We start from the raw sequence: 20,340 nt of genomic DNA, 5'->3' as shown, positions 1-20,340 counted from the left end.
CAAGTGTAACAATCTATAACTTTGTATAATGTTAACGTTTACCCCCCCTGGGTGGAATTGAAGAGTCGCATAGTGTGGGGTCACCTCAGTCTGTCAGTGGAGCAGGACGGTGACAGCAGTCTGTCTCTGAAGCTGTTCTTCTGTCTGTCAGATGATCCTGTTCAGTGGATTCTCCATGATTGACAGGAGTCTGCTCAGCGCCCGTCGCTCTGCCATGGATGTCAAACTGTCCAGCTCCGTGCCCACAATAGAGCCTGCCTTCCTCACCAGTTTGTCCAGGTGTGAGGCGTCCCTCTTCTTTATGTTGCCTCCACAGCACACCACCGCGTAGGAGAGGGCGTTCGCCACAACTGTCTGATAGAACATCTGCAGCATCATATTGCAGATGTTGAAGGACGCCAGCCTTTTAATCAAGTATAGTCGGCTCTGTCCTCTCTTGCACAGAGCATCAGTATTGGCAGTCCAGTCCAATTTATCATCCACCTGCACTCCCAGGTATTTATAGGTCTGCACCCTCTGCACAGTCACCTCTGATGATCACGGGGTCCATGAGGGGCCTGGTCCTCCTAAAATCCACCACCAGCTCCTTGGTTTTGCTGGTGTTCAGGTGTAGGTGGTTTGAGTCACACCATTTAACAAAGTCCTTGATTAGGTTCCTATACTCCTCCTCCTGCCCACTCCTCATGCAGCCCACCATAACAGTGTCGTCAGTGAACCTTTGCACGCGGCAGGACTACGAGTTGTATTGGAAGTCTGATGTATGTTGGCTGAACAGGACCAGAGAAAGTCCAGTCCCCTGCGGTGCTCCTGTGCTGCTGACCACAATGTCAGACCTGCAGTTCCCGAGACGCACATACTGAGGTTTGTCTGTAAGATAGTCTATGATCCATGCCACCAAGTATGAATACACTGAACAGGATCATCTCCAGACAGAGGAGCAGCTTCAGCGAGAGACTGCTGTCATCGTCCTGCTCCACTGACAGACTGAGGAGACCCCATACTATGTGACTCTTCAATTCCACCCAGGGGGGTAAACGTTAACATTATACAAAGTTATTGTCTGTTATACCTGCATTGTTATCACTCTTTAATTTAATATTGTTATTATCAGTATGCTGCTGCTGGAGTATGTGAATTTCCCCTTTGGGATTAATAAAGCATTTATCTATCTATCTATCTATCTATCTATCTATCTATCTATCTATCTATCTATCTATCTATCTATCTGTCTATCTATCTATCTATTATATAGTGCCTTTCATATCTATCTGTCTATCTACCTATCTATCATATAGTGCCTTTCATATCTATCTATCTGTCTATCTATCTACTCCCATCTCTGTCAGCTTGTCCCTAAGTAGCAGAGGTTGGATGATGTTGAAGGTGCTAGAGAAGTCCAGAAACATAATTCTTACAGCACCACTGCCTCTGTCCAAGTGGGCGAGGGATCGGTGTAGCATATAGATGATGGCATCCTCCACTCCCACCGTCTCCTGGTATGCGAACTGCAGAGGTTCAAGGACGTGGTGGACCTGTGGCCTCAGGTGGTGAAGCAGAAGAAGAAGAGCAGAGTTGTTGTAAGTTGTTTAGCACATACAAGTATGAATGTCACTGAACTCTGTGCCCATGACAAAAAGGACCAATACCTAAAGATTTCCAAGTGCACAGTTTAATAATTTACTGCCGTTTCCTAAGATGCAAACCCAGCCTCACAAGGTGTATCAGTATCACACAAATCTTGTGTTTTGCAATGCAAGCTTACCTTACGATTCTTTTGTTTGTCTGATTTTGTGCTCATAAGAATTACTTATCAAAATTATGTTAGTTTCTTTTGTTCGACACCTTCTGGCTCACCAACATGAGAAAACCCCCACTTATGATATACACTGTTCAATTAGCCTTGATGTCTAGATATGCAAGACATTGAGCTTTTAAGGATCCCCCCTCCCCCCATTTTTGGGCCTCCAGTTCCAAAAACATTCATTTTTTAAGGCTGTTTTGGACCACAGTGTGTGCAGCAAAAATTATCAGAATGACATTAAGATATGCAGGCCACATCAACTGACCGTAGGGGTTCACCTCTAAATGGGATACGAGGGGTCAAAGTTACTCTCCTTTCCACAGAATTTCAAAACATTTTGGATAAGTGATACAGGCGAGCAGAGTTTTGTTTTATGTTGTTTCAAGGTTGCTGATTATGAATATAATCATTTTTTGATATTTGATCTTTACCGGTGGTCCTAGTCCTCTATGAGCCATTCCCAGAACGTTAAAAATGAAGATTTCAACATAAGCACATGGAGTATGTTTTTTTTTTTTTATGGTTTAGACTATTTCAAGGCAAGTAATTAGGAATATGATGCTATTTTCGACTTGTTAACCTTTACTAGGGATCTAGCCCTTGATGAACCTCTAACAGAGGGGGAAAAATAAAACATTTATATTAAAATGGAGAATATTTAGACTTTAAATATTTAAAATGATGCAAATATGTTAATGTTTTAAATATCTGATAGTTATTCTTGTTTATGTACTTATGCATAATGATGTAAATTGCTACACTAATTTGAAAAATTTGACACTGCTATTCTTGCTTATTATTTACTTCCTCATGAAGTAAATCATATTTATTTGAAATATTTGACACTATTCTTGCTTATTATGTTTTTCTATCTCATAAAGTAAATCATTATATTACGTCATTCGCTTTGATTCGCTTTTTCAAAAACATGATAATAGTACATATTCGAAAATTCATCGTACACATGCTGAAAGAAAGCAACGGTATAAAAGCGAGGCCATTGGTTACTATAAAATAAATTAAAAACTTTTCAATTTATTTTACCTGATCCTACCTTCAGAACTATCAATATGCTTTCATACATTCTATAAAGTCAGAAGTAAAGGTGCGCAATAACTCCAAGCCACTGAAAAAAAGTGACTGCGCAGCTCTTAAAGCTGATTGGTCAACAGTTAAACACCAGCCAATCGGCTCTCACATCTGTAGACACACCTACCGATAGAAGACTCGACTTCTTTTACGCGGCAATTCACTTCACTGTATTGCCGCCTTGTGATGTCATCTTTTTGCGCCGGACGTTGACTGTTCCAAAGTTGCAGCCATAATCGTATTGCGCCTGTTTAATTTATATACTTTTTTTTCTGCGTAGAGCCCGATTTAAGTGTATATATTTGATCATAACTGTTTTGTCCAGAAATGAGTGACGATTTGGATGCTATTCCCGAAAGGGAGGTGAAGGTAAGATTATTTTTCTGTGGTTATGTTTTTTTTTTTTTTTGCTCGTGTTGTGTTGTCTTGTATGATGAGAAGAAACGAAAGTGAAATCGGTTTGCTTTGTACATTGATAAGTAACCAGAACACATTTACAGCAGCAGTAAGAAGTTGGTTTTAAAGTGACAGACGATTGTCAGCAATGAAAACGTGTTGGTACCAGAAAATCACCTGGAAATTAAAACCAACACCTTTCAGTGTTAAGAAATTTGTACTCGCCGACGGTGTTAAAATGTAGTTACTGGAATAAAAAATAGAGATCGAAGACAAAGTCGGTAGTAACACTCGCAGAGCCACCGCGAAACGTGCCAAGCAGTTACGTAGATAAACGTAATAGCAACATTGGTGGCCCTTCTCACTTAACAATTCACGAAGTAGTGCATATGATTGAGTAATACACCTTCATTTACATTTTTTTTTTTTTTGCTTAGCTGACGCTTTTATCCAAAAAGGTGGGGATCATTCGTTAATGGTGTGTTGTCGCTCCCAACGAACCAGCCAACATAATCGAGTAACCATACAGTGCATCCGGAAAGTATTCACAGCGCATCACTGTTTTCCACATTTTGTTGTGTTATAACCTTATTCCAAAATGGATTAAGTTCATTTTTTCCTCAGAATTCTACGCACAACACCCCATAATGGCAACGTGAAAAAAGTTTACTTGAGGTTTTTGCAAATTTATTAAAAATAAAAAAACTGAGAAATCACATATACATACGTATTCACATCCTTTGCTCAATACTTTGACGATGCACCTTTGGCAGCAATTACAGCCTCAAGTCTTTTTGAATGTGATGCCACAAGCTTGGCACACCTGTCCTTGGCCAGTTTCGCCCATTCCTCTTTGCAGCACCTCTCAAGCTCCATCAGGTTAGATGGGAAGTGTTGGTGCACAGCCATTTTAAGATCTCTTCAGAGATGTTCAATCAGATTCAAGTCTGGGCTCTGCTCTGGCTGGGCCACTCAAGGACATTCACAGAGTTGTCCTGAAGCCACTCCTTTGATCTCTTGGCTGTGTGCTTAGGGTCGTTGTCCTGCTGAAAGATGAACTGTCACCCTAGTCTGAGGTCAAGAGTGCACTGGAGCATGTTTTCATCCATGATGTCTCTGCACATTGCTGCAGTCATCTTTCCCTTTATCCTGACGAGTCTCCCAGTTCCTGCCACTGAAAAACATCCCTACAGCATGATGCTGCCACCACCATGCTCCACTGTAGAGGTGGTATTGGCCTGGTGATGAGCGGTGCCTGGTTTCCTCCAAACATGACACCTGGCATTCAACCAAAGAGTTCAATCTTTGTCACATCAGACCAGAGAATTTTGTTTCTCATGGTCTGAGAGTCCTTCAGGTGCCTTTTGGCAAACTCAGGCGGGCTGCCATGTGCCTTTTACTAAGGAGTGGCTTCCGTCTGGCCACTCTACCATACAGGCCTGATTGGTGGATTGCTGCAGAGATGCTTGTCCTTCTGGAAGGTTCTCCTCTCTCCACAGAGGACCTCTGGAGCTCTGACAGAGTGACCATCGGGTTCTTGGTCACCTCCCTGACTAAGGCCCTTCTCCCCTGATCACTCAGTTTAGATGGCCTGCCAGCTCTAGGAAGAATCCTGGTGGTTTTGAATTTCTTCCACTTACAGATGATGGAGGCCACTGCGCTCATTGGGACCTTCAAAGCAGCAGAAATTTTTCTGTAGCCTTCCCCAGATTTGTGCCTTGAGACAATCCTGCCTCGGAGGTCTACAGACAATTCCTTTGACTTCATGCTTGGTTTGTGCTCTGACATGAACTGTCAACTGTGGGACCTTCTATAGACAGGTGTGTGCCTTTCCAAATCCTGTCACATCAACTGAATTGACCACAGGTGGACTCCAATGAAGCTGCAGAAACATCTCAATGATGATCAGGAGAAACAGGATGCACCTGAGCTCAATTTTGAGCTTCATAGCAAAGGCTGTAAATACTTATGTACGTGTGATTTCTCATTTTTATATTTTTAATAAATTAACAAAAATCTCAAGTAAACTTTTTTCACGTTGTCATTATGGGGTGTTGTGTGTAGAATTCTGAGGAAAAAAATGAATTTAATCCATTTTGGAATAAGGCTGTAACATAACAAAATGTGGAAAAAGTGATGCGCTGTGAACACTTTCCGGATGCACTGTAACTCAGGCGACTGTTACAGGAGAAAGGTACAAAATTGATCCTACCAGGTGAAGAGCTAAGAACGACATGCAATGCGGTTACAATACCTAGGTCACAAAAACTGGCCAGCTCATTCCACCAGCTAGGAATTAATTTCACGTGAAAAGAGTCTGGATTGAGATTTGATGCCACTCATAGGTGACTTCACCAGACTGTGTTTGTCTGCAGATCTGAGTAATTGAAAATTAAGATGAAAAGGACCTAACGGGTATATATTAGAGATAGAGAAATATAGATATAAGTGCTGACCTGTTGACTACTCTGTATGCAAGCATCAAGGATATGAATTGAGTACATGTTGTTACAGCAGTGTGATGTTCGAGGGAAACAAAAGAGTGACATGTGCCCACATCATTTGGTTGAACACTAGGCCTGTTGCTGCATTTTGAGTCCTCTCCAGCAGTTTGGTGTCCTGACAGCAGAGTTGCAGAAGTGCGATGTGGCAAGACCATTTTCAGCAAAACATGGGATCTGCTCATAGACTTCAGAAGGGTGACCACACTTCTATGTACATCACAGGAGATTGTGTTGAAAGATTAAGCTGCTTTAAATTCTTTGAGGTGACTGTCACTGACAAACTGGAGTGGGCACAACACGTTTCGTCTTGTCAAAAAGGCTGATCAGCCATAATTGGTTTAACAAACAAACAGACACAAGAATTACGAAAAATAAGGAAAAATGTCGTGAGTTGGCGTAAGATAAAAAGAGCAATCCTATTCATAGTGAGGCATTATAAAGACATAAAGCATGCAGGAGCCCCAGTAGCTTTTCTTGACTAACTTCTGCTGAATAATTATTGGCTGAAAGTATTGATTGACACTGTCAGAGGGAGGATATGCAGCATTGTTCATGATGGCTGTCAGTTTTGTCTTCATTCCCTGCTCCACTACTACCCTCCATTGGCTTGATGGTGTGTCCCGTAACTGAGCCTTCCTTCCTTAATCAGCTTATGGATTTGGTGTCCCTCTCTTAAAGTTAACGTTATTGGCCCAACACAATACAGCATTGAAAATCACACTTGCAATCACAGTTGTAGAACATGTAAAAGTTGTCACTACCCACGTTGAAGGAATGCATTCATGAGGCCAACTCAACCTGTGACTGAGGCCTTTTGATGTGGTAAAAGTCAATAACCAGTTCCTTGGTTTTGCTAATGCTAAGCTGAAGACAATTCTCCTTGTTCCAAGAAAGAAAGTTCTCCACCTGCCTTCTATGTTCTGTCTCATCCCCCCATATTAATAAATCCCATTCGTGCAAAATCATCAGAGCATTTCTGGACATACCATGACCTGGTGTTCTATGTATAGTCTGAGGTGTAGAGGATGAATAGAAAAGGGGACAGGATTGTTCCTGGTGGTGCACCAGTGTTGGTCACGTCCGCATCAGAGATGAATCTTTTCTCACAAAGTTCCACGGGTGCCTAGTGGGTTCCATTATCACTTGCTGCATCATTTCCTGGTATTTTACAAGTTCAGCATAGCATCATAAAGTACTACAAAGAGTGGCAAAGATGGCACAGAATGGTACCATCACCCAGCTGTCATCTGTTCAGGACAGACACAGCACTGGCTGCTTACCTCCGTCAGCCTGCCCAGTCATCTGGCAAACTGTACAGGACTACTGGCACTCGCAACAGTAGATTCAGAAACAGTAGTCGTAAGGTTGCTGAACAGGCAATATCGAAGAATGTAAATATTGTAACATAACAAAGACTGTGTATAAATATATTAGACTTTTAAATGCTTATGTATGTTCCTTGCAAAGTTTACTATTTATTTGTGTATTTATTTATTCTTGTATTTTTGTCAACTGTTCTGAGGAGAACTGCAAGTAAAAATTTCATTAAACTGTTTATTGTAACTGTGTGCGAGACATGGATGCGATCCAGTGACCTGAGGCGAAGACTGGACTCCTTCGGTACTGTGTCTCTTCAGAGAGTCCTTGGGTACCGCTGGTTTGACTTTGTTTTGTTGATGGAGTCCCGAATGAGGCACATTACCTTCACTGTGAAGGAGCGTCAGTTCTGGCACTACAGCCATGTGGTGCGATTACCCGAGGATGATCCGGCTCAAAGGACCCTCATTGTTAAGGACCTGAGTGGCTGGACCAGGCCAAGGGGATACCCACATAACACCTGGGGCCTCATGTATAAACAGTGCATACGCACAGAAATGTTGCATAAGAACGTTTTCACGTTCAAAACGTGATGTATAAAAACCTACACTTGGCGTAAAGCCACGCACATTTCCACGGTACCTCATACCCTGTCATACGCAAGTTCTCTGCTCGGTTTTGCAGACTGGCGGCACCCAGCGTCAAAGCAGTGCTACTGTTCCTGTGTTGTTATCCTTTCTTTTCCTGATTGCAGCTTTATAAATACACTGAAATTAACTGCATATCGTTTATTAGTTTAATGCGTAACAATATAATGGTCCACCGAATGGTCAAACTATTCTAAATACCAGAGCTGATTTAGTGTTGTTACTCTCACTTCTCCTCCTTCTTCTTTCAGGTCATCCCGTTAGGGTTGCCACAGTGAATCATCTTTTTCCATATTCCTCTCACTGCACCACTTGGAGTATTTATATGACTATCTGAGTGGGGAATCACAGCAGCTGATCGGAAAGAGAATTATCGGTATACAGCATCAAGCACACACTGCCTCAGCCACGGCAAAATGTTTCAAAACCTTTCCTGTACGGACCTCTCGGTTCAGAAACGGTTTCATCACAAGAACTATAAACGTACTCAATTAATTGCTCCTTGTAGAACTGTTTGGACTTATAAGTCCAATCACCTCACTGTAAACTTGCACTACAGTTATAATATTACACAACCTGTGCCACTTTATAAAGCGCGTATTTACATATGATGACGATATCATTTTTAAGATGAAATGCAGCAAAATATGTTGATTATATTATACAGATAAAACTTTAACTTCATTTAAATAACCTGTATTGTTAATAATTAAACATGTGAGGACACGGTGTCACAGCGCTAGCAAGTTCAGGTATTGTTCCGGCCTCGCGCTGTATATTTACTGAGGCTGGCGCGACACTAGAAGGACAGACGGATAGAATAATTAAACACATACTATGAAGATATTTCAATGTTCCTTAAACGTTTTGAAGAATCTTCGTTGTAAGCTTAAAGATGGCTTAACGCCTTTTACAGAGCTGATTGTGTGGCGATTAGGTATTTGGAGAAAGAAAAGTAAGGACAGGAATTGGAGGTTAGTACATTTGAAAGAGACAGTACTGCTACAATAAATTATTTCATCGAAGGTCGCGCACGGCGCAGCAGCATCTTGTGTGAGACATAAACAATCACTGCGCCATCGTGTTCACATGTTTAATAACGTGCTTTAACCCCTATCATCATGAAAATAATATCACGTATACATCTCAGTATTTGAATTATTCAGAGAGCTGTAATATCACGAATGTAATGGATTCTGTGTCCTGTCTGAGAAAAAGAAAGAACGGAAGCACGTAGTGATTCACACACACAGAGCATCTTGAAGATCAGATACAAAAAAAAGCATTTAATGTGCTACTTTAGTTATGATGGGATTTGAGAAACTAGTAAATTAAATGATTTTAAAATGAAGTTTATGATGTTCTACTTTAATGACAAAATAAACTACGTGATTAAAGTGGAAATTTCGAGATTAAAGTTGACATTTCGTGCTTTTTTCCCCACCGTGTTGCTTTTTTTTTTTTTTCCCTCTGTACCCTAATAAGCTTTCATATGGCACTCAGACGGTGGGCTACAACTCGCCTTTTCACGGTGACTTTGATATGTGACTTCTTTTTTTATTTCGGGCACTTTGCGACTTTGTGAACGTGAGCTGTCAAGTTTCTCCAACATGCTATGTCACTCGATCAACTTCCTTTTGTTGATTATACCACTGTTTAAACCAACAAATAGTATGTTTTTCCTTTGCCTCCACTTGGTATTCGCTGAAATTCTTATATTTTCCCCTGTGCTTTTCCCATTGTCTTTACACAGAATGCTGAGCTTAAGGGCGATTTATATTGATTTGCATATTCAAAGAAGTGAAATTCTGGGAGGAATGGGGCGGGACAGCTGGCACGTGCACATGCATTACTTTTCACGCTGACTGGGATTTATGTAGCGGAACAACATGGAAGTTCGAGTACACAGATTCCTGCATCTGTATTTTCCTGTGCGTAAGCACATTTCGGCTTTTGTGCTTGTGTCATGTTATAGTGTGAATTCTACGCACAGCGTTATGCATGGGGCCCCTGGTTGTAGCAGGTAGTGGGTCATTTTCGGAGGGTGGGGACTGGACCATGTGTCAGCCTGGGGGTTTGCCAACCGGGATCCTGAGCTGTTTCGTCATGTGGTGTATGAAGCAACGTGCTGTACCAGTGAATGCTCCCCAAGCAGACCTAAACCTGACCCATTTATTTATGACAATAAACCCATCTTGACTTGAAATTTGTTATATTGTTTAACATAATTGACTAACCTCAGAAATAGCTAATATAAGATACAGTATACAAAATTTGTGGGATTCACAGCAGAGTACTGCTTATCCTTGTTAACAGTTGCTGTTTTCATTACAGGACTTTCAATTCAAGCAAATGAAGAAAATCCGTATATTTGATACTCCGGATGAGATGCCCAAGGACAGGTGCAGTCTTCTTGCAGTTTCTAACAAGTATGGGCTGACATTTGCAGGAGGATCCAATGAGCTGAAAGTTTTTCTGACAAGCAATATCATTGCTGTCAACCAGAAGGGAGGAGATCCCAATGAAATAGGTGCCACATTTATTTCTCTGTTGAATTAAATGAAATACTGTAATGCCTTAACTGTTGATGATAAAGTGTATTGAGGAAAAATTAATTAGTTCATTTATCTATTCTGTAGTCGTTGAATTGAACTGCATAAGTGTTCCAGTAAAGACAACCTTGCACCACATTGCTTTGAGCTCAGATGAACTGACACTCTCTGTTTGTACAACAAGCAGTGAAGCTGGGACTGTTTTATTTTTCTATGATGTGCGAGTTTTCTTGAACAAGGTAAGCAGCTTTTAATGTAGTAGTAGCTTGATTACTTATTTTTCCTGTGGAATGAAGTGTCTTCAAGCACGAGACACTCCTAACACCATAGTTGGGTTATTTCCATACAACATAGTAGCTCAAACAGCATTTCTGTAATATATAAAAACATTTTAAAGTCCCTCCCTTTCAAAGATCCCAGAGTACAGTGGGAAAAGGATCTCTGGCTCAAAATCTCAGAAAAGGAATGGAAGGTAGCAATTTACAGAATTCACTCGAGCTCCATATGTGCAAAGCATAACATTTTTCAATTTAAAATTATATATCGAGTGCATCTCTCTCATTTAAAATTGTCCAAAATGTTTCCAGGGCAAGATCCAACCTGTGAATGTTGCAATCGAGTTCCACCCTCACTGGGCCACATGTTAAGCTTGCACCAAATTAACATCTTTCTGGACAAAAATTTTGATATGCCTCTCAGACAGCCTGGGCGTCGCAATCCCTCCTAATCCACTACCAGCTGTGTTTGGTGGGCTCACCGAGGGGCTAAAAGTGAAGAAGGACAAACAAATTGTAATTGCCTTTACTTCACCATTGGAATGTAGACTTATCTTGGTCAACTAGAAGAATCCTAACTCACCTCTTTTAAGTCTGTGGATAACTGATGTTATATATTATCTAAAATTGGAAAAAATCAAATTCTCACTTAGAGGATCTCTACAAAATGTTTTCAGAACCTGGCAGGATCTGATAAATAATATTTTAGAATAAGCATTTAAATGGAGGAAGTGGATTATCTCCCCTTTCTTTCTTTCTTTCTTTCTTTCTTTCTTTCTTTCTTTCTTTCTTTCTTTCTTTCCACTGCTACTCAGCTGAGATAGCTCTCGTTCTCATGTCGATTTGTTTCAAACCAGTTTTGTTAAACTTGTCTTGCATGTATGGCATGTTTTTTGATTTTAATAAAATATAAAAGAAGAAGAGGCTAAACCATTTTTAACTTTATATGCCGTATGAGAAAGAGGATTTTAACATCAGCAGGAAGCCAATGAAGTGATTTAAGAACTAGAGTTGTATGAACTCTAGTTGTGGTCATTGCTGCCATGTATTGAATGAACTGCAGACCAGTAAGTGTAAGATTTAATTAGCCTGACCATAAAGTTTTCCAATAAAATTTTTTAAATTAAGAACAGTGAACTTGCCTTTTTTTTCCTACTCCAATAATTTTATGGCTTATATCAAAATTCTATTGTTCCGTTTTCAATTATAACAACAACATTTATTTATATAGCACATTTTCATACACACAGTAGCTCAAAGTGCTTTACATAATAAAGAATAGAAAAATAAAAGACACAGTAAGAAAATAAAATAAGTCAACATTAATTAACATAGAATAAATAAGGTCCGATGGCCAGGGTGGACAGAAAAAAAAAAAAACTCCAGACGGCTGGAGAAAAAAAATAAAATCTGCAGGGATTCCAGACCATGAGACCGCCCAGTCCCCTCTGGGCAATCTACCTAACATGAATGAAACAGTCCTCTTTGTATTTAGGGTTCTCACAGAAGGACTTGATGATGAAAACTGTGACAGAGACCTACTTTGAGAGCCATGTTATATCACTTTGACTATTTAAGCAGTCCACAGTCATCCTCACTTTCTAGCATTATTTTTCTAGGCCAAATTACAGAAGAGCTATTTTGCGTCATTTAATCCAGTTGCCGATAGCAATGTCGTTGTTCAGGACTTAAAGTGGAATCCTGCTCACCCCTCAATGTTGGCAGCCTGCCTTTCTGATGGAAGTCTCTTCGTGTTAGACGTCACAGACAATGTGAAAATGCAGGCTCAACTGCCTCCTCCTACTGGCATTACATCAGGTGGGTGTGCATTGAGTTTTATGGTTTCTTTATTACTTCTTTTATTCACATTTTATTATTATATTTATTATGTGTTTGGAAACCTATCTTGATATTCTTACTTCATAGTTACATTATTTTTTTCTAGGGTGCAGTTTGCATTTTCAAATTCAGCACTAACCACAGAGGTGTATTTGTTATATTTGTGTGTTGGTTTTAGAATTTCAGTTAATCTTTTTTTCCCCATAGGAAATCATCCCAGTTGCTGCTTTTATTAATATTGTATCTTTATTGTGTCTTTTTTTTAAGTGTGGTTTTAATAAGGATGTCTTATATTTTAGTGTGTTGGAGCCCTAAAGGAAAACAAGTTGCAGCAGGGAAAAAGGATGGGACTCTTGTGCAGTACTCACCTGTGAGTCAAAAAGGTTTATTATGAGATGAACTCTGGCAGCTTAAGTCACCATTTTGCGTATTTGTTATACAGCTGTAATTGTCTAAATACTGCTAATTCATTTTCCTTTTAGGATTTATTGTATATTATGTAAGACTTGTTTTTTGTTCTTACTTTTGTCTATCACTTACTCCTAAGAATTGCACATGGAGATTCATTTATTGTAATTTGCTTAAAATGTTTTTGCACAGGCTTTACAAGAGAAGAAGGTTATTCCCTGTCCAAATTTCTATACTTCTGACAACCCAGTTAAAGGTAGGCATTTATTGGAATTTAGCATCCACCCATTTACTTGATTACTTATAACAGGATAATATTTATTGAACGAGTAAATGAAGAAGAAAGTGTCCAAATCTTATTTGTAAATGAATTATCTACAGTATCCTTGATCTTCCCAACTTAGTAATGCTCACATTGGCCTCCACAGTGCAACCATTGTTTCTTCTTCTTTTATAGTGTCTTTTCATTGGTGAACTAGGTGTTAATTATCTAAAAACATATTCAGGCCTTTTTGTTTTTACACAAGCTATTGCTTCTACCAAGTTTTGATAACTAATGTTGTTCATCTCCTTCAGTACTGGATGTTCTGTGGCTTAGCACCTATGTGTTTGCTGTGGCATATGCAGCAGCAGCTGATGATACCCTGGAGACACCTCCTGAGCTTGTAGTCATTTCTTTGCCTGTAAGTATCACAAAAGTAGTTGAGAACGCACGTTAACTTTTTGTTATATTCTTTTTTTATTTAAAGCTGACATTTGACTGATGGGTGAAGCATCTTCTCAGCACCCACTTGGCATATGCTTTAGAGGGTCTTTTATTTATATGGAATTCACATATTGATGTCATTTTTTAAGACAGAACTCATATCTTACAATCTGTGCTTTTATTTTATTTAAAACGTGTATATTACAAGTACTGATTTTACTCTTCTTAACCCTTAAACCGCTCGAACTGGCTATAGTCGGCTCCCAATGCAATTTTTCAGCATGTAAATTGCAGTAAATTATTTCATCAAATGTCGCTAACGGAGCAGCAAGCATCCTGCATGAGGCAGGGACAATCGCTGCTCCACTGTGTTCCCATGTTGAATAACACGCTTTAACTCCTATCATTATGAAAATAATATCATGTATACATCTCAGTATTTTAATTATTCAGAGAGCTATAATATCACGAATGCAATGGATTCTGTGTCCTGTCGGAGGAAGAGAAAACCGGACTAAGAAGCAAGTGGTGATTCACACACACAGAGCACATAGAAGATCACATACAAAACAAAGCATTTAATGTGCTACTTTAATTATGATGGGATTTGAGAAACTAGTAAATTAAACGATTTTAAGATGAAGTTTATGATCTACTTTAATGACAAAATAAACTACGTGATTAAAGTGGAGATTTCGAGGTTAAAGTTAACATTTCGTGCTTTTTTTTCCCCACTGTGTGCCAATTTTATTTTCTCTGTACCCTAATAAGCTTTCATATGACACTCAGACGGTGGGCTACAACTCGCCTTTTCACGGCGACTTTGATATCTGACAACTTTTTTATTTCAGGCACTCTGTGACTTTGTGAACTTGAGCTTTCGAGTTTCTCAGACACACTCTGTCACTCAATCAGCTTCCTTTTGTTGTTTATACCACTGTTTAAACCAACAAATAGTACGTTTTTTTTTTTTTTTTTTTTTTTTTTATTTATTAATTTTATTACAATCAATACATAGCAATCAAGTTTTAACAAAAAAAAAAAGAATTATGCTAAGAACAGATCGATCCCCACCCTTGAGAGAGAGAGCAAGCCAAACGGTGTAAAATTTAAGGCTTTTAAAATACCTAAATCAACAAATTCTATGTGCTTTATGAAATCATTTCAAAATATTACTGATTAGATCCTGCCATGTTTTGAAAAAAGTCTGCACAGATCCTCTAACTGAGTATTTGATTTTTTCCAATTTTAAATAATATAACACATCAGTTTCCCACTGACTTAAAAGAGGAGAGTTTGGGTTCTTCCAGTTTATCAGAATAAGTCTGCGTGCCAACAGTGTAGTGAATGCAATCACAGTTTGTTTGTCTTTCTCCACTTTAAGACCCTCTGGAAGAACCCCAAACACAGCTGTTAATGGGTTAGGAGGGATTGTGAGTCCAAGACTGTCTGAGAGGTAATTAAAAATTTTTGTCCAGAATAATGTTAATTTGGAGCAGGCCCAGAACATGTGACCTAGTGAGGCTGGGGCTTGGTTGCAACGTTCGCAGGTTGGATCATGCCCTGGAAACATTTTGGAGAGTTTTAGTCGAGACAGATGTGCTCGATATATAATTTTGAGTTGTATAATTGTATGCTTTGCATATGGAGCTTGAGTGAATTCTCTGCATTGCTACTTTCCACTCCTTTTCTGATATATTAATTGAGAGGTCATTTTCCCAGTGTCCTCTTGGATCTTTGAAAGGAAGGGATTGTAAAAGGATTTTATATATTGTAGAGATGGAGTCTAACTCCTTGAAATTGAGCAATAATTTTTCCAGCGTGGATGAGGGTGCAAGATGAGGAAAATCTGGAAGGTTCTGTTTAACAAAGTTCCTGATTTGAAGATAGTGAAAGAAATTTGTAGCTGGAATGTTAAATTTGGAACGTAATTGTTCATAGGATGCAAAGACGTTGTCTATATAAAGGTCTCTAAGCAAGTTAATTCCAAATTTTTCCAGATATTAAAAACTGCATATGTTTGTGAGGGTTGAAAGAGGTGGTTCTTTTGCAGGGGTGCCACAGAAAGAAGCTTCTCCGTCTTAAAATGCTTTCTACATTGGTTCCAGATTCTAAGTGAGTGGAGCACAATTGGGTTATTAGTGTATTGCCGATAGCGTGTGTTTATTGGAGCACAAAGCAAGGAATACAAAGAAGTACTGCAGGATTTTACTTCTATTGCGGTCCATGCCTGTGTATGTTCTTCTATTTGTGTCCAGGTTCTTATCGACTGTATATTTGCCGCCCAGTAATAAAACTGGAAGTTAGGTAGAGCCATGCCGCCTTCTGCCTTTTGTCTTTGTAGGGTCGCTCTTTTGATGCGTGGATGTTTAGAATTCCAAATAAATGAGGTTATTGTTGAATCTAATTGCTTAAAGAACGATTTATTAATGTATATTGGTATGTTTTGAAATAAAAAAAGGAGCTTAGGAAGAATATTCATCTTAACAGTGTTAATTCTTCCAGCTAGTGTGAGATGAAGGGTTGACCATCTATGCAAGTCTTGTTTAATTTTTTCCATACAGACGCCGAAATTTTTTGATAAAGAGCTTTATGTTTACTTGTGATGTTTACCCCGAGGTATTTAAACTGTTCTGCAATATAGTACGTTTTTCTTTGCCTCCACTTGGTATTTGCTGAAATTCTTCTATTTTCCCCCATGCTTTTGCCATTGCCTTTTCACAGAACGCTGAGCTTAAGGGCTATTTATATTGATTTGCATATTCAAAGATGCATAATTCTAGGAGGAGATGGGGTGGGACAGCAGGCACGTGTACATGCGTTACTTTTCACGCTGACCAGGATTTATGTAGCGGAAGAACGTGGAGGTTGGTGTTCACACAGATTTATGCGTCTGGATTTTTTTTTTTTTTTGCATAAACACATTTCCGCTATTGTCTGTACATCATGTTCTAGTGTGAATTCTTCGCACAGCGTTATGCATGAAGCCCCAGGTGTTGCACACTGTTGACCGTAAAATGAGCATTGATGAAGAAGTAAATCTGTCATCCAGCAGTGAAATTGAAACAGACAGTGAAACGGAAAGTGATTCTGATTAATCCAAATGTGACGCTTGTGTCAACAGCACATGTGCAGTGTGCTTTTCAAAAGTTGATTAGTCTGGGAAGAAAATCTACAACGAATTACACTACTGTTGATCTGACTGTGACATTGGATTGTGTATTTCACTGTGCTTCAAGATATACCACACAAATGACACATTTTGACAGTATATATGATATTAGCATTATTATTATTCTTTTTATGTATCATTATTATACTTTCTACACTTCCAACTTTGTGCAAAAAACTAAAAGTACGTTTTACAGACGCAAGATCAGATTTAATAAATATGTAATGCTAAGCAAGCTACTTTATTTTTACTTTTCACATGTATATAATCCTGGCTGTTTGTTGATTTGAATTGCTAAGTCATTGATAAATCTGCTAAATAGGGTGGTTTTGATTTTTAAGTAAGATGTGCACAAGCAGTATAATTTAGAATAATTTTCTTTGCTGAAATACCAAAGACTCTTTGATATTTTGCTTGTGTTATTCATGGTCTTCCTTTTTTCTTTCCTTATTCCAGAAGAAAGAAGAGCAAAGAGCAGAAAAGTTTCTGAATTTTAGTGATTTATTTTTCAGTTCTTGTAATGAAAGGCAGCATCATTTTTATTTGAATTCTGTGGATGACTGGTGAGTTTAGTGCCTATTCTTATTAATTTATGTTTGTACAAATATCCAAAGTATACCCTTTCTTTTAAATATTTCCTTTTTTTTTCTTTTTAGGGACTTTGTTCTGGCAGCATCAGCAGCCTCCATTGAAGTTAGTATTATTGCAAAACAGGAAGACAAGGTAATTTAAAACTGTGTTGAATGTTGGCTTAAGTAGCAAATTCCCACTTTGGCAAAGTAAGCAAGGCTTCCTTGACTAATGTTTTTCTTGCTCGGTCAAACAATTTTAGACAAACTGGGAGTTGTGGCTTTTGGGAGATGCTAGCCGAGCAGAACTTCCTGTCACAGAAAGCAATGAAGATACTTTACCCATGGGAGTTGCTGTAGACCATACCAGCCAGGTGCCAATTCCAATAAGTAAGTTTTTTTTTTTTTTCACAAAGTGAGAGCAAGGAACTTTCTGAATGAACTAGGTCAGTGATGCTGGAATTACTAAAATTATTTATTTTAAGACTTTCAGGCTTGTTTCCATGTAGCCTGTGTTGCAAAACATCTGTAAAAGAATCTTAGTTTTTGTGTAGTCAATAGTAGTTCAAAAGAGTTCTACTGCACTCTGATTTGCAAAGGATGTAATTAAGTAATTTAAGCAAAAACTGTATATTTCTCCGCATTCATGTTTTCGGTACATGTAGGCATTATCAAATTCTGAACCAGTGGTCTGAAGCTCTGTATACGGAGGGCTGAAGTGGCAGCAGATTTTCATTTCAACTACTTTCTTAATCGGCAGACAATTAGTGCTTCTAATAGAATATAATTTGTGCTGCCAAAACATATAATTGTAATAAAGTAGTATACATCATTAAACAGTAAGAATTAGCTTCCAGTTATAAAATTCGTAGCAGTAAGCATGACACTTCTGGAATTTTGAGACCCCTGCACTCAGTCTGACAAAGAATACTTTTCTAATCTTATATATAAATGTCTACACGTGGATGTAGTGCTGGGCGGTATTACCAAAATTCTATATCAAGGTATTTTTCAAAATTATACCAGTTTCACGGTATTCTACGGTATTTTTTCCCATGCCTGAGTGGATGTTAACCACATTTTCCACTGCAATTACTGCAGTAGACTGCCTAAGAATAACCTATTCCACTGTCATGAGAATTGTACATTGTACAAAAAAAACATTTTAATGTGCACACAAGTATTAATATAGGTTTGCATGGCTCCATAAAGTGATAGTTATCAAGGGGGTGGCACTAATGAAGACAAGGAATCACATTGCATGACAGTTGCAGTCAAAATATAGAACCTTTTTGTTGAACAAATTTTGCATACAACTTAAACTATAATTTTGACAACATATTTTCAACCATCCACAGAGGCATGATGACGTCTTTACCAACTGATCCATCATTAAGGCAAACTGCATTAATATGGACCTTGCTTCAAGCTAAGCTATATACATAAATAATAAAACTGCAACTTGCATTTATAATGCTATTTGTGGTATAGCCCTACAGCATCGTATTAGGGCCACGGTGAAGAAAAAAAAAAACGGACAAAGGGAAGAAAAAAAAAAAAAACTATAAAATATGTCGAGAGCAAAGTCGACATGCTGACTTTATTCTTGACATTTCCACTTTATTCTTGCCATTTATGTCGAGATTAAAGTTGACATTTCCACTTCATTCTCGTAGTTTATTTTGTCATTAAAGTAGAAAGTCGTAAAGTAAACTTCATCTTAAAATCAATGTTTAATTTACTAGATTTTCTCAAACCCCGTCATAAGTTAATGTAGCACATTAAATGCTTTGTGTTAAGTGTTCCCTGACCCAGTTGTTAATTGTTACGCGCTTCTTAAACTGACTTTCTCTACACTAAGAGGAGGCGCAGGCAGGGATCACTGTACAGAAGGCATTAACTTCATGATATTCCTGCTCTCTGAAAATTTAGAATGCTAAGACAAATACTCTATATCATTTTCATGATGAAATGCATTAAAGCATGTATTAAACGTGCACTGTAATGTCGACTTTATTCTCGTCATAAGCGGCGAGATTAAAGTCAGCATGTCGTCACACTATTACACAGTACCCAGGTACATAACACAGTATTGGAAAAAAATAAAACAAGTACACCTTGGCTTGCAATATTATCCAGTACTATAGAAACAGTATTCGCAGATTTCAACATAATGGTCCACACATCCAACCTTTTAAAACCAAGTATCTCCAGGCAACGGACGTGACTCCTTTTTTTTCGGCAAAAGTTCTTCTGTGTCATCATGTTCAACTTTATCGTCTGCTACAGCTTCAGTTTCGGAATGTTTCTGTCCATTTTCACCGCACAGTACCTCCACTACCGCATGTATTTCATTGCATACATGTTTAGCATGCAGCAGTGAAAAAAGGGCCCCCACGCAATATGTCCACTAACGCATGTACTCCGTTGGATGCGTGTTTAGCGGTGTAGCAGTGAAAAAAGTCCTCCTTTAAACAGTTTCCTGCTGCACCACGTTCCGAACGTTGTTTAGGCAATTTACACCGGTGTTGCAGTATAAGAAAAATCCATATCATAACAAAAATGAACCGGTATACCGCCTGGCACTACGTGGAAGTGTGTCTGTCTGTTTGTCTGTCCGGCCCGGAAGTGCGAGGCTACAGCATGAAGCTGAAAGAGCCGGCAAGGCGGACCCACATTAACGTGTTAGGAAAAGAAAGAAGTGTGAATCTACAGCATGAAGCTGAAAGAAAGCGACTCTATCACCAAAGTGAAATCGCCAACGAATGACAAATTCGCTTAGCTGCTGATACACAAGCCAGACGAGCACGTTGGCAAAACGAAACCCTTTAGGAGAGAGGAACTTGCTTAGCTGCCATTAGACTAGGGGGGCAACCACACCTGCAAAACGAAACCACAGGCTCTGCATTTCATTTTTTTTTCCCTGACGATTTCAGTAGTATCTAGGAGCCCAAGCTTTTTTACAGCAGAGGCTTACACAGCTAGTATTAACTATTTTCCTTTTCTGGGAGCAACATCCAAATGTTTTACTTTGTTTGGTGATGGGGTCAAAGATTTGCTGTCAG

The 20,340-nt window shown here is 38.8% G+C and overlaps 1 protein-coding gene across 3 annotated transcripts in view; it reads left to right on the top strand.

Annotated features, from left to right (window-relative positions):
• The first annotated feature begins 3,079 nt into the window (after window positions 1–3,079).
• Window positions 3,080–20,340, top strand: part of nup214 (nucleoporin 214) — a 118,956-nt gene continuing 101,695 nt past the window's right edge. For 2 of the 3 annotated variants that reach the window (XM_039764392.1, XM_039764390.1), the window contains exons 1-10: window positions 3,081–3,259; window positions 10,089–10,284; window positions 10,394–10,545; window positions 12,201–12,399; window positions 12,720–12,790; window positions 13,021–13,084; window positions 13,405–13,511; window positions 17,163–17,269; window positions 17,363–17,429; window positions 17,539–17,665. In XM_039764392.1, coding sequence (XP_039620326.1) covers window positions 3,218–3,259; window positions 10,089–10,284; window positions 10,394–10,545; window positions 12,201–12,399; window positions 12,720–12,790; window positions 13,021–13,084; window positions 13,405–13,511; window positions 17,163–17,269; window positions 17,363–17,429; window positions 17,539–17,665 — 1,132 coding nt within the window. In that variant the 5' untranslated portion in view covers window positions 3,081–3,217. Of the gene's footprint in view, window positions 3,260–10,088; window positions 10,285–10,393; window positions 10,546–12,200; window positions 12,400–12,719; window positions 12,791–13,020; window positions 13,085–13,404; window positions 13,512–17,162; window positions 17,270–17,362; window positions 17,430–17,538; window positions 17,666–20,340 lie in introns of all 3 variants that reach the window. The other variant, XM_039764391.1, reaches the window with a different exon arrangement.

Source organism: Polypterus senegalus, chromosome 9 (assembly GCF_016835505.1).
Source record: "Polypterus senegalus isolate Bchr_013 chromosome 9, ASM1683550v1, whole genome shotgun sequence".
In the NCBI taxonomy this organism is placed as follows: Eukaryota; Metazoa; Chordata; class Cladistia; order Polypteriformes; family Polypteridae; genus Polypterus; species Polypterus senegalus.
The sequence above is the reverse complement of the archived record's forward strand: the minus strand, read 5'-3'. Positions and strand labels throughout refer to the sequence as shown.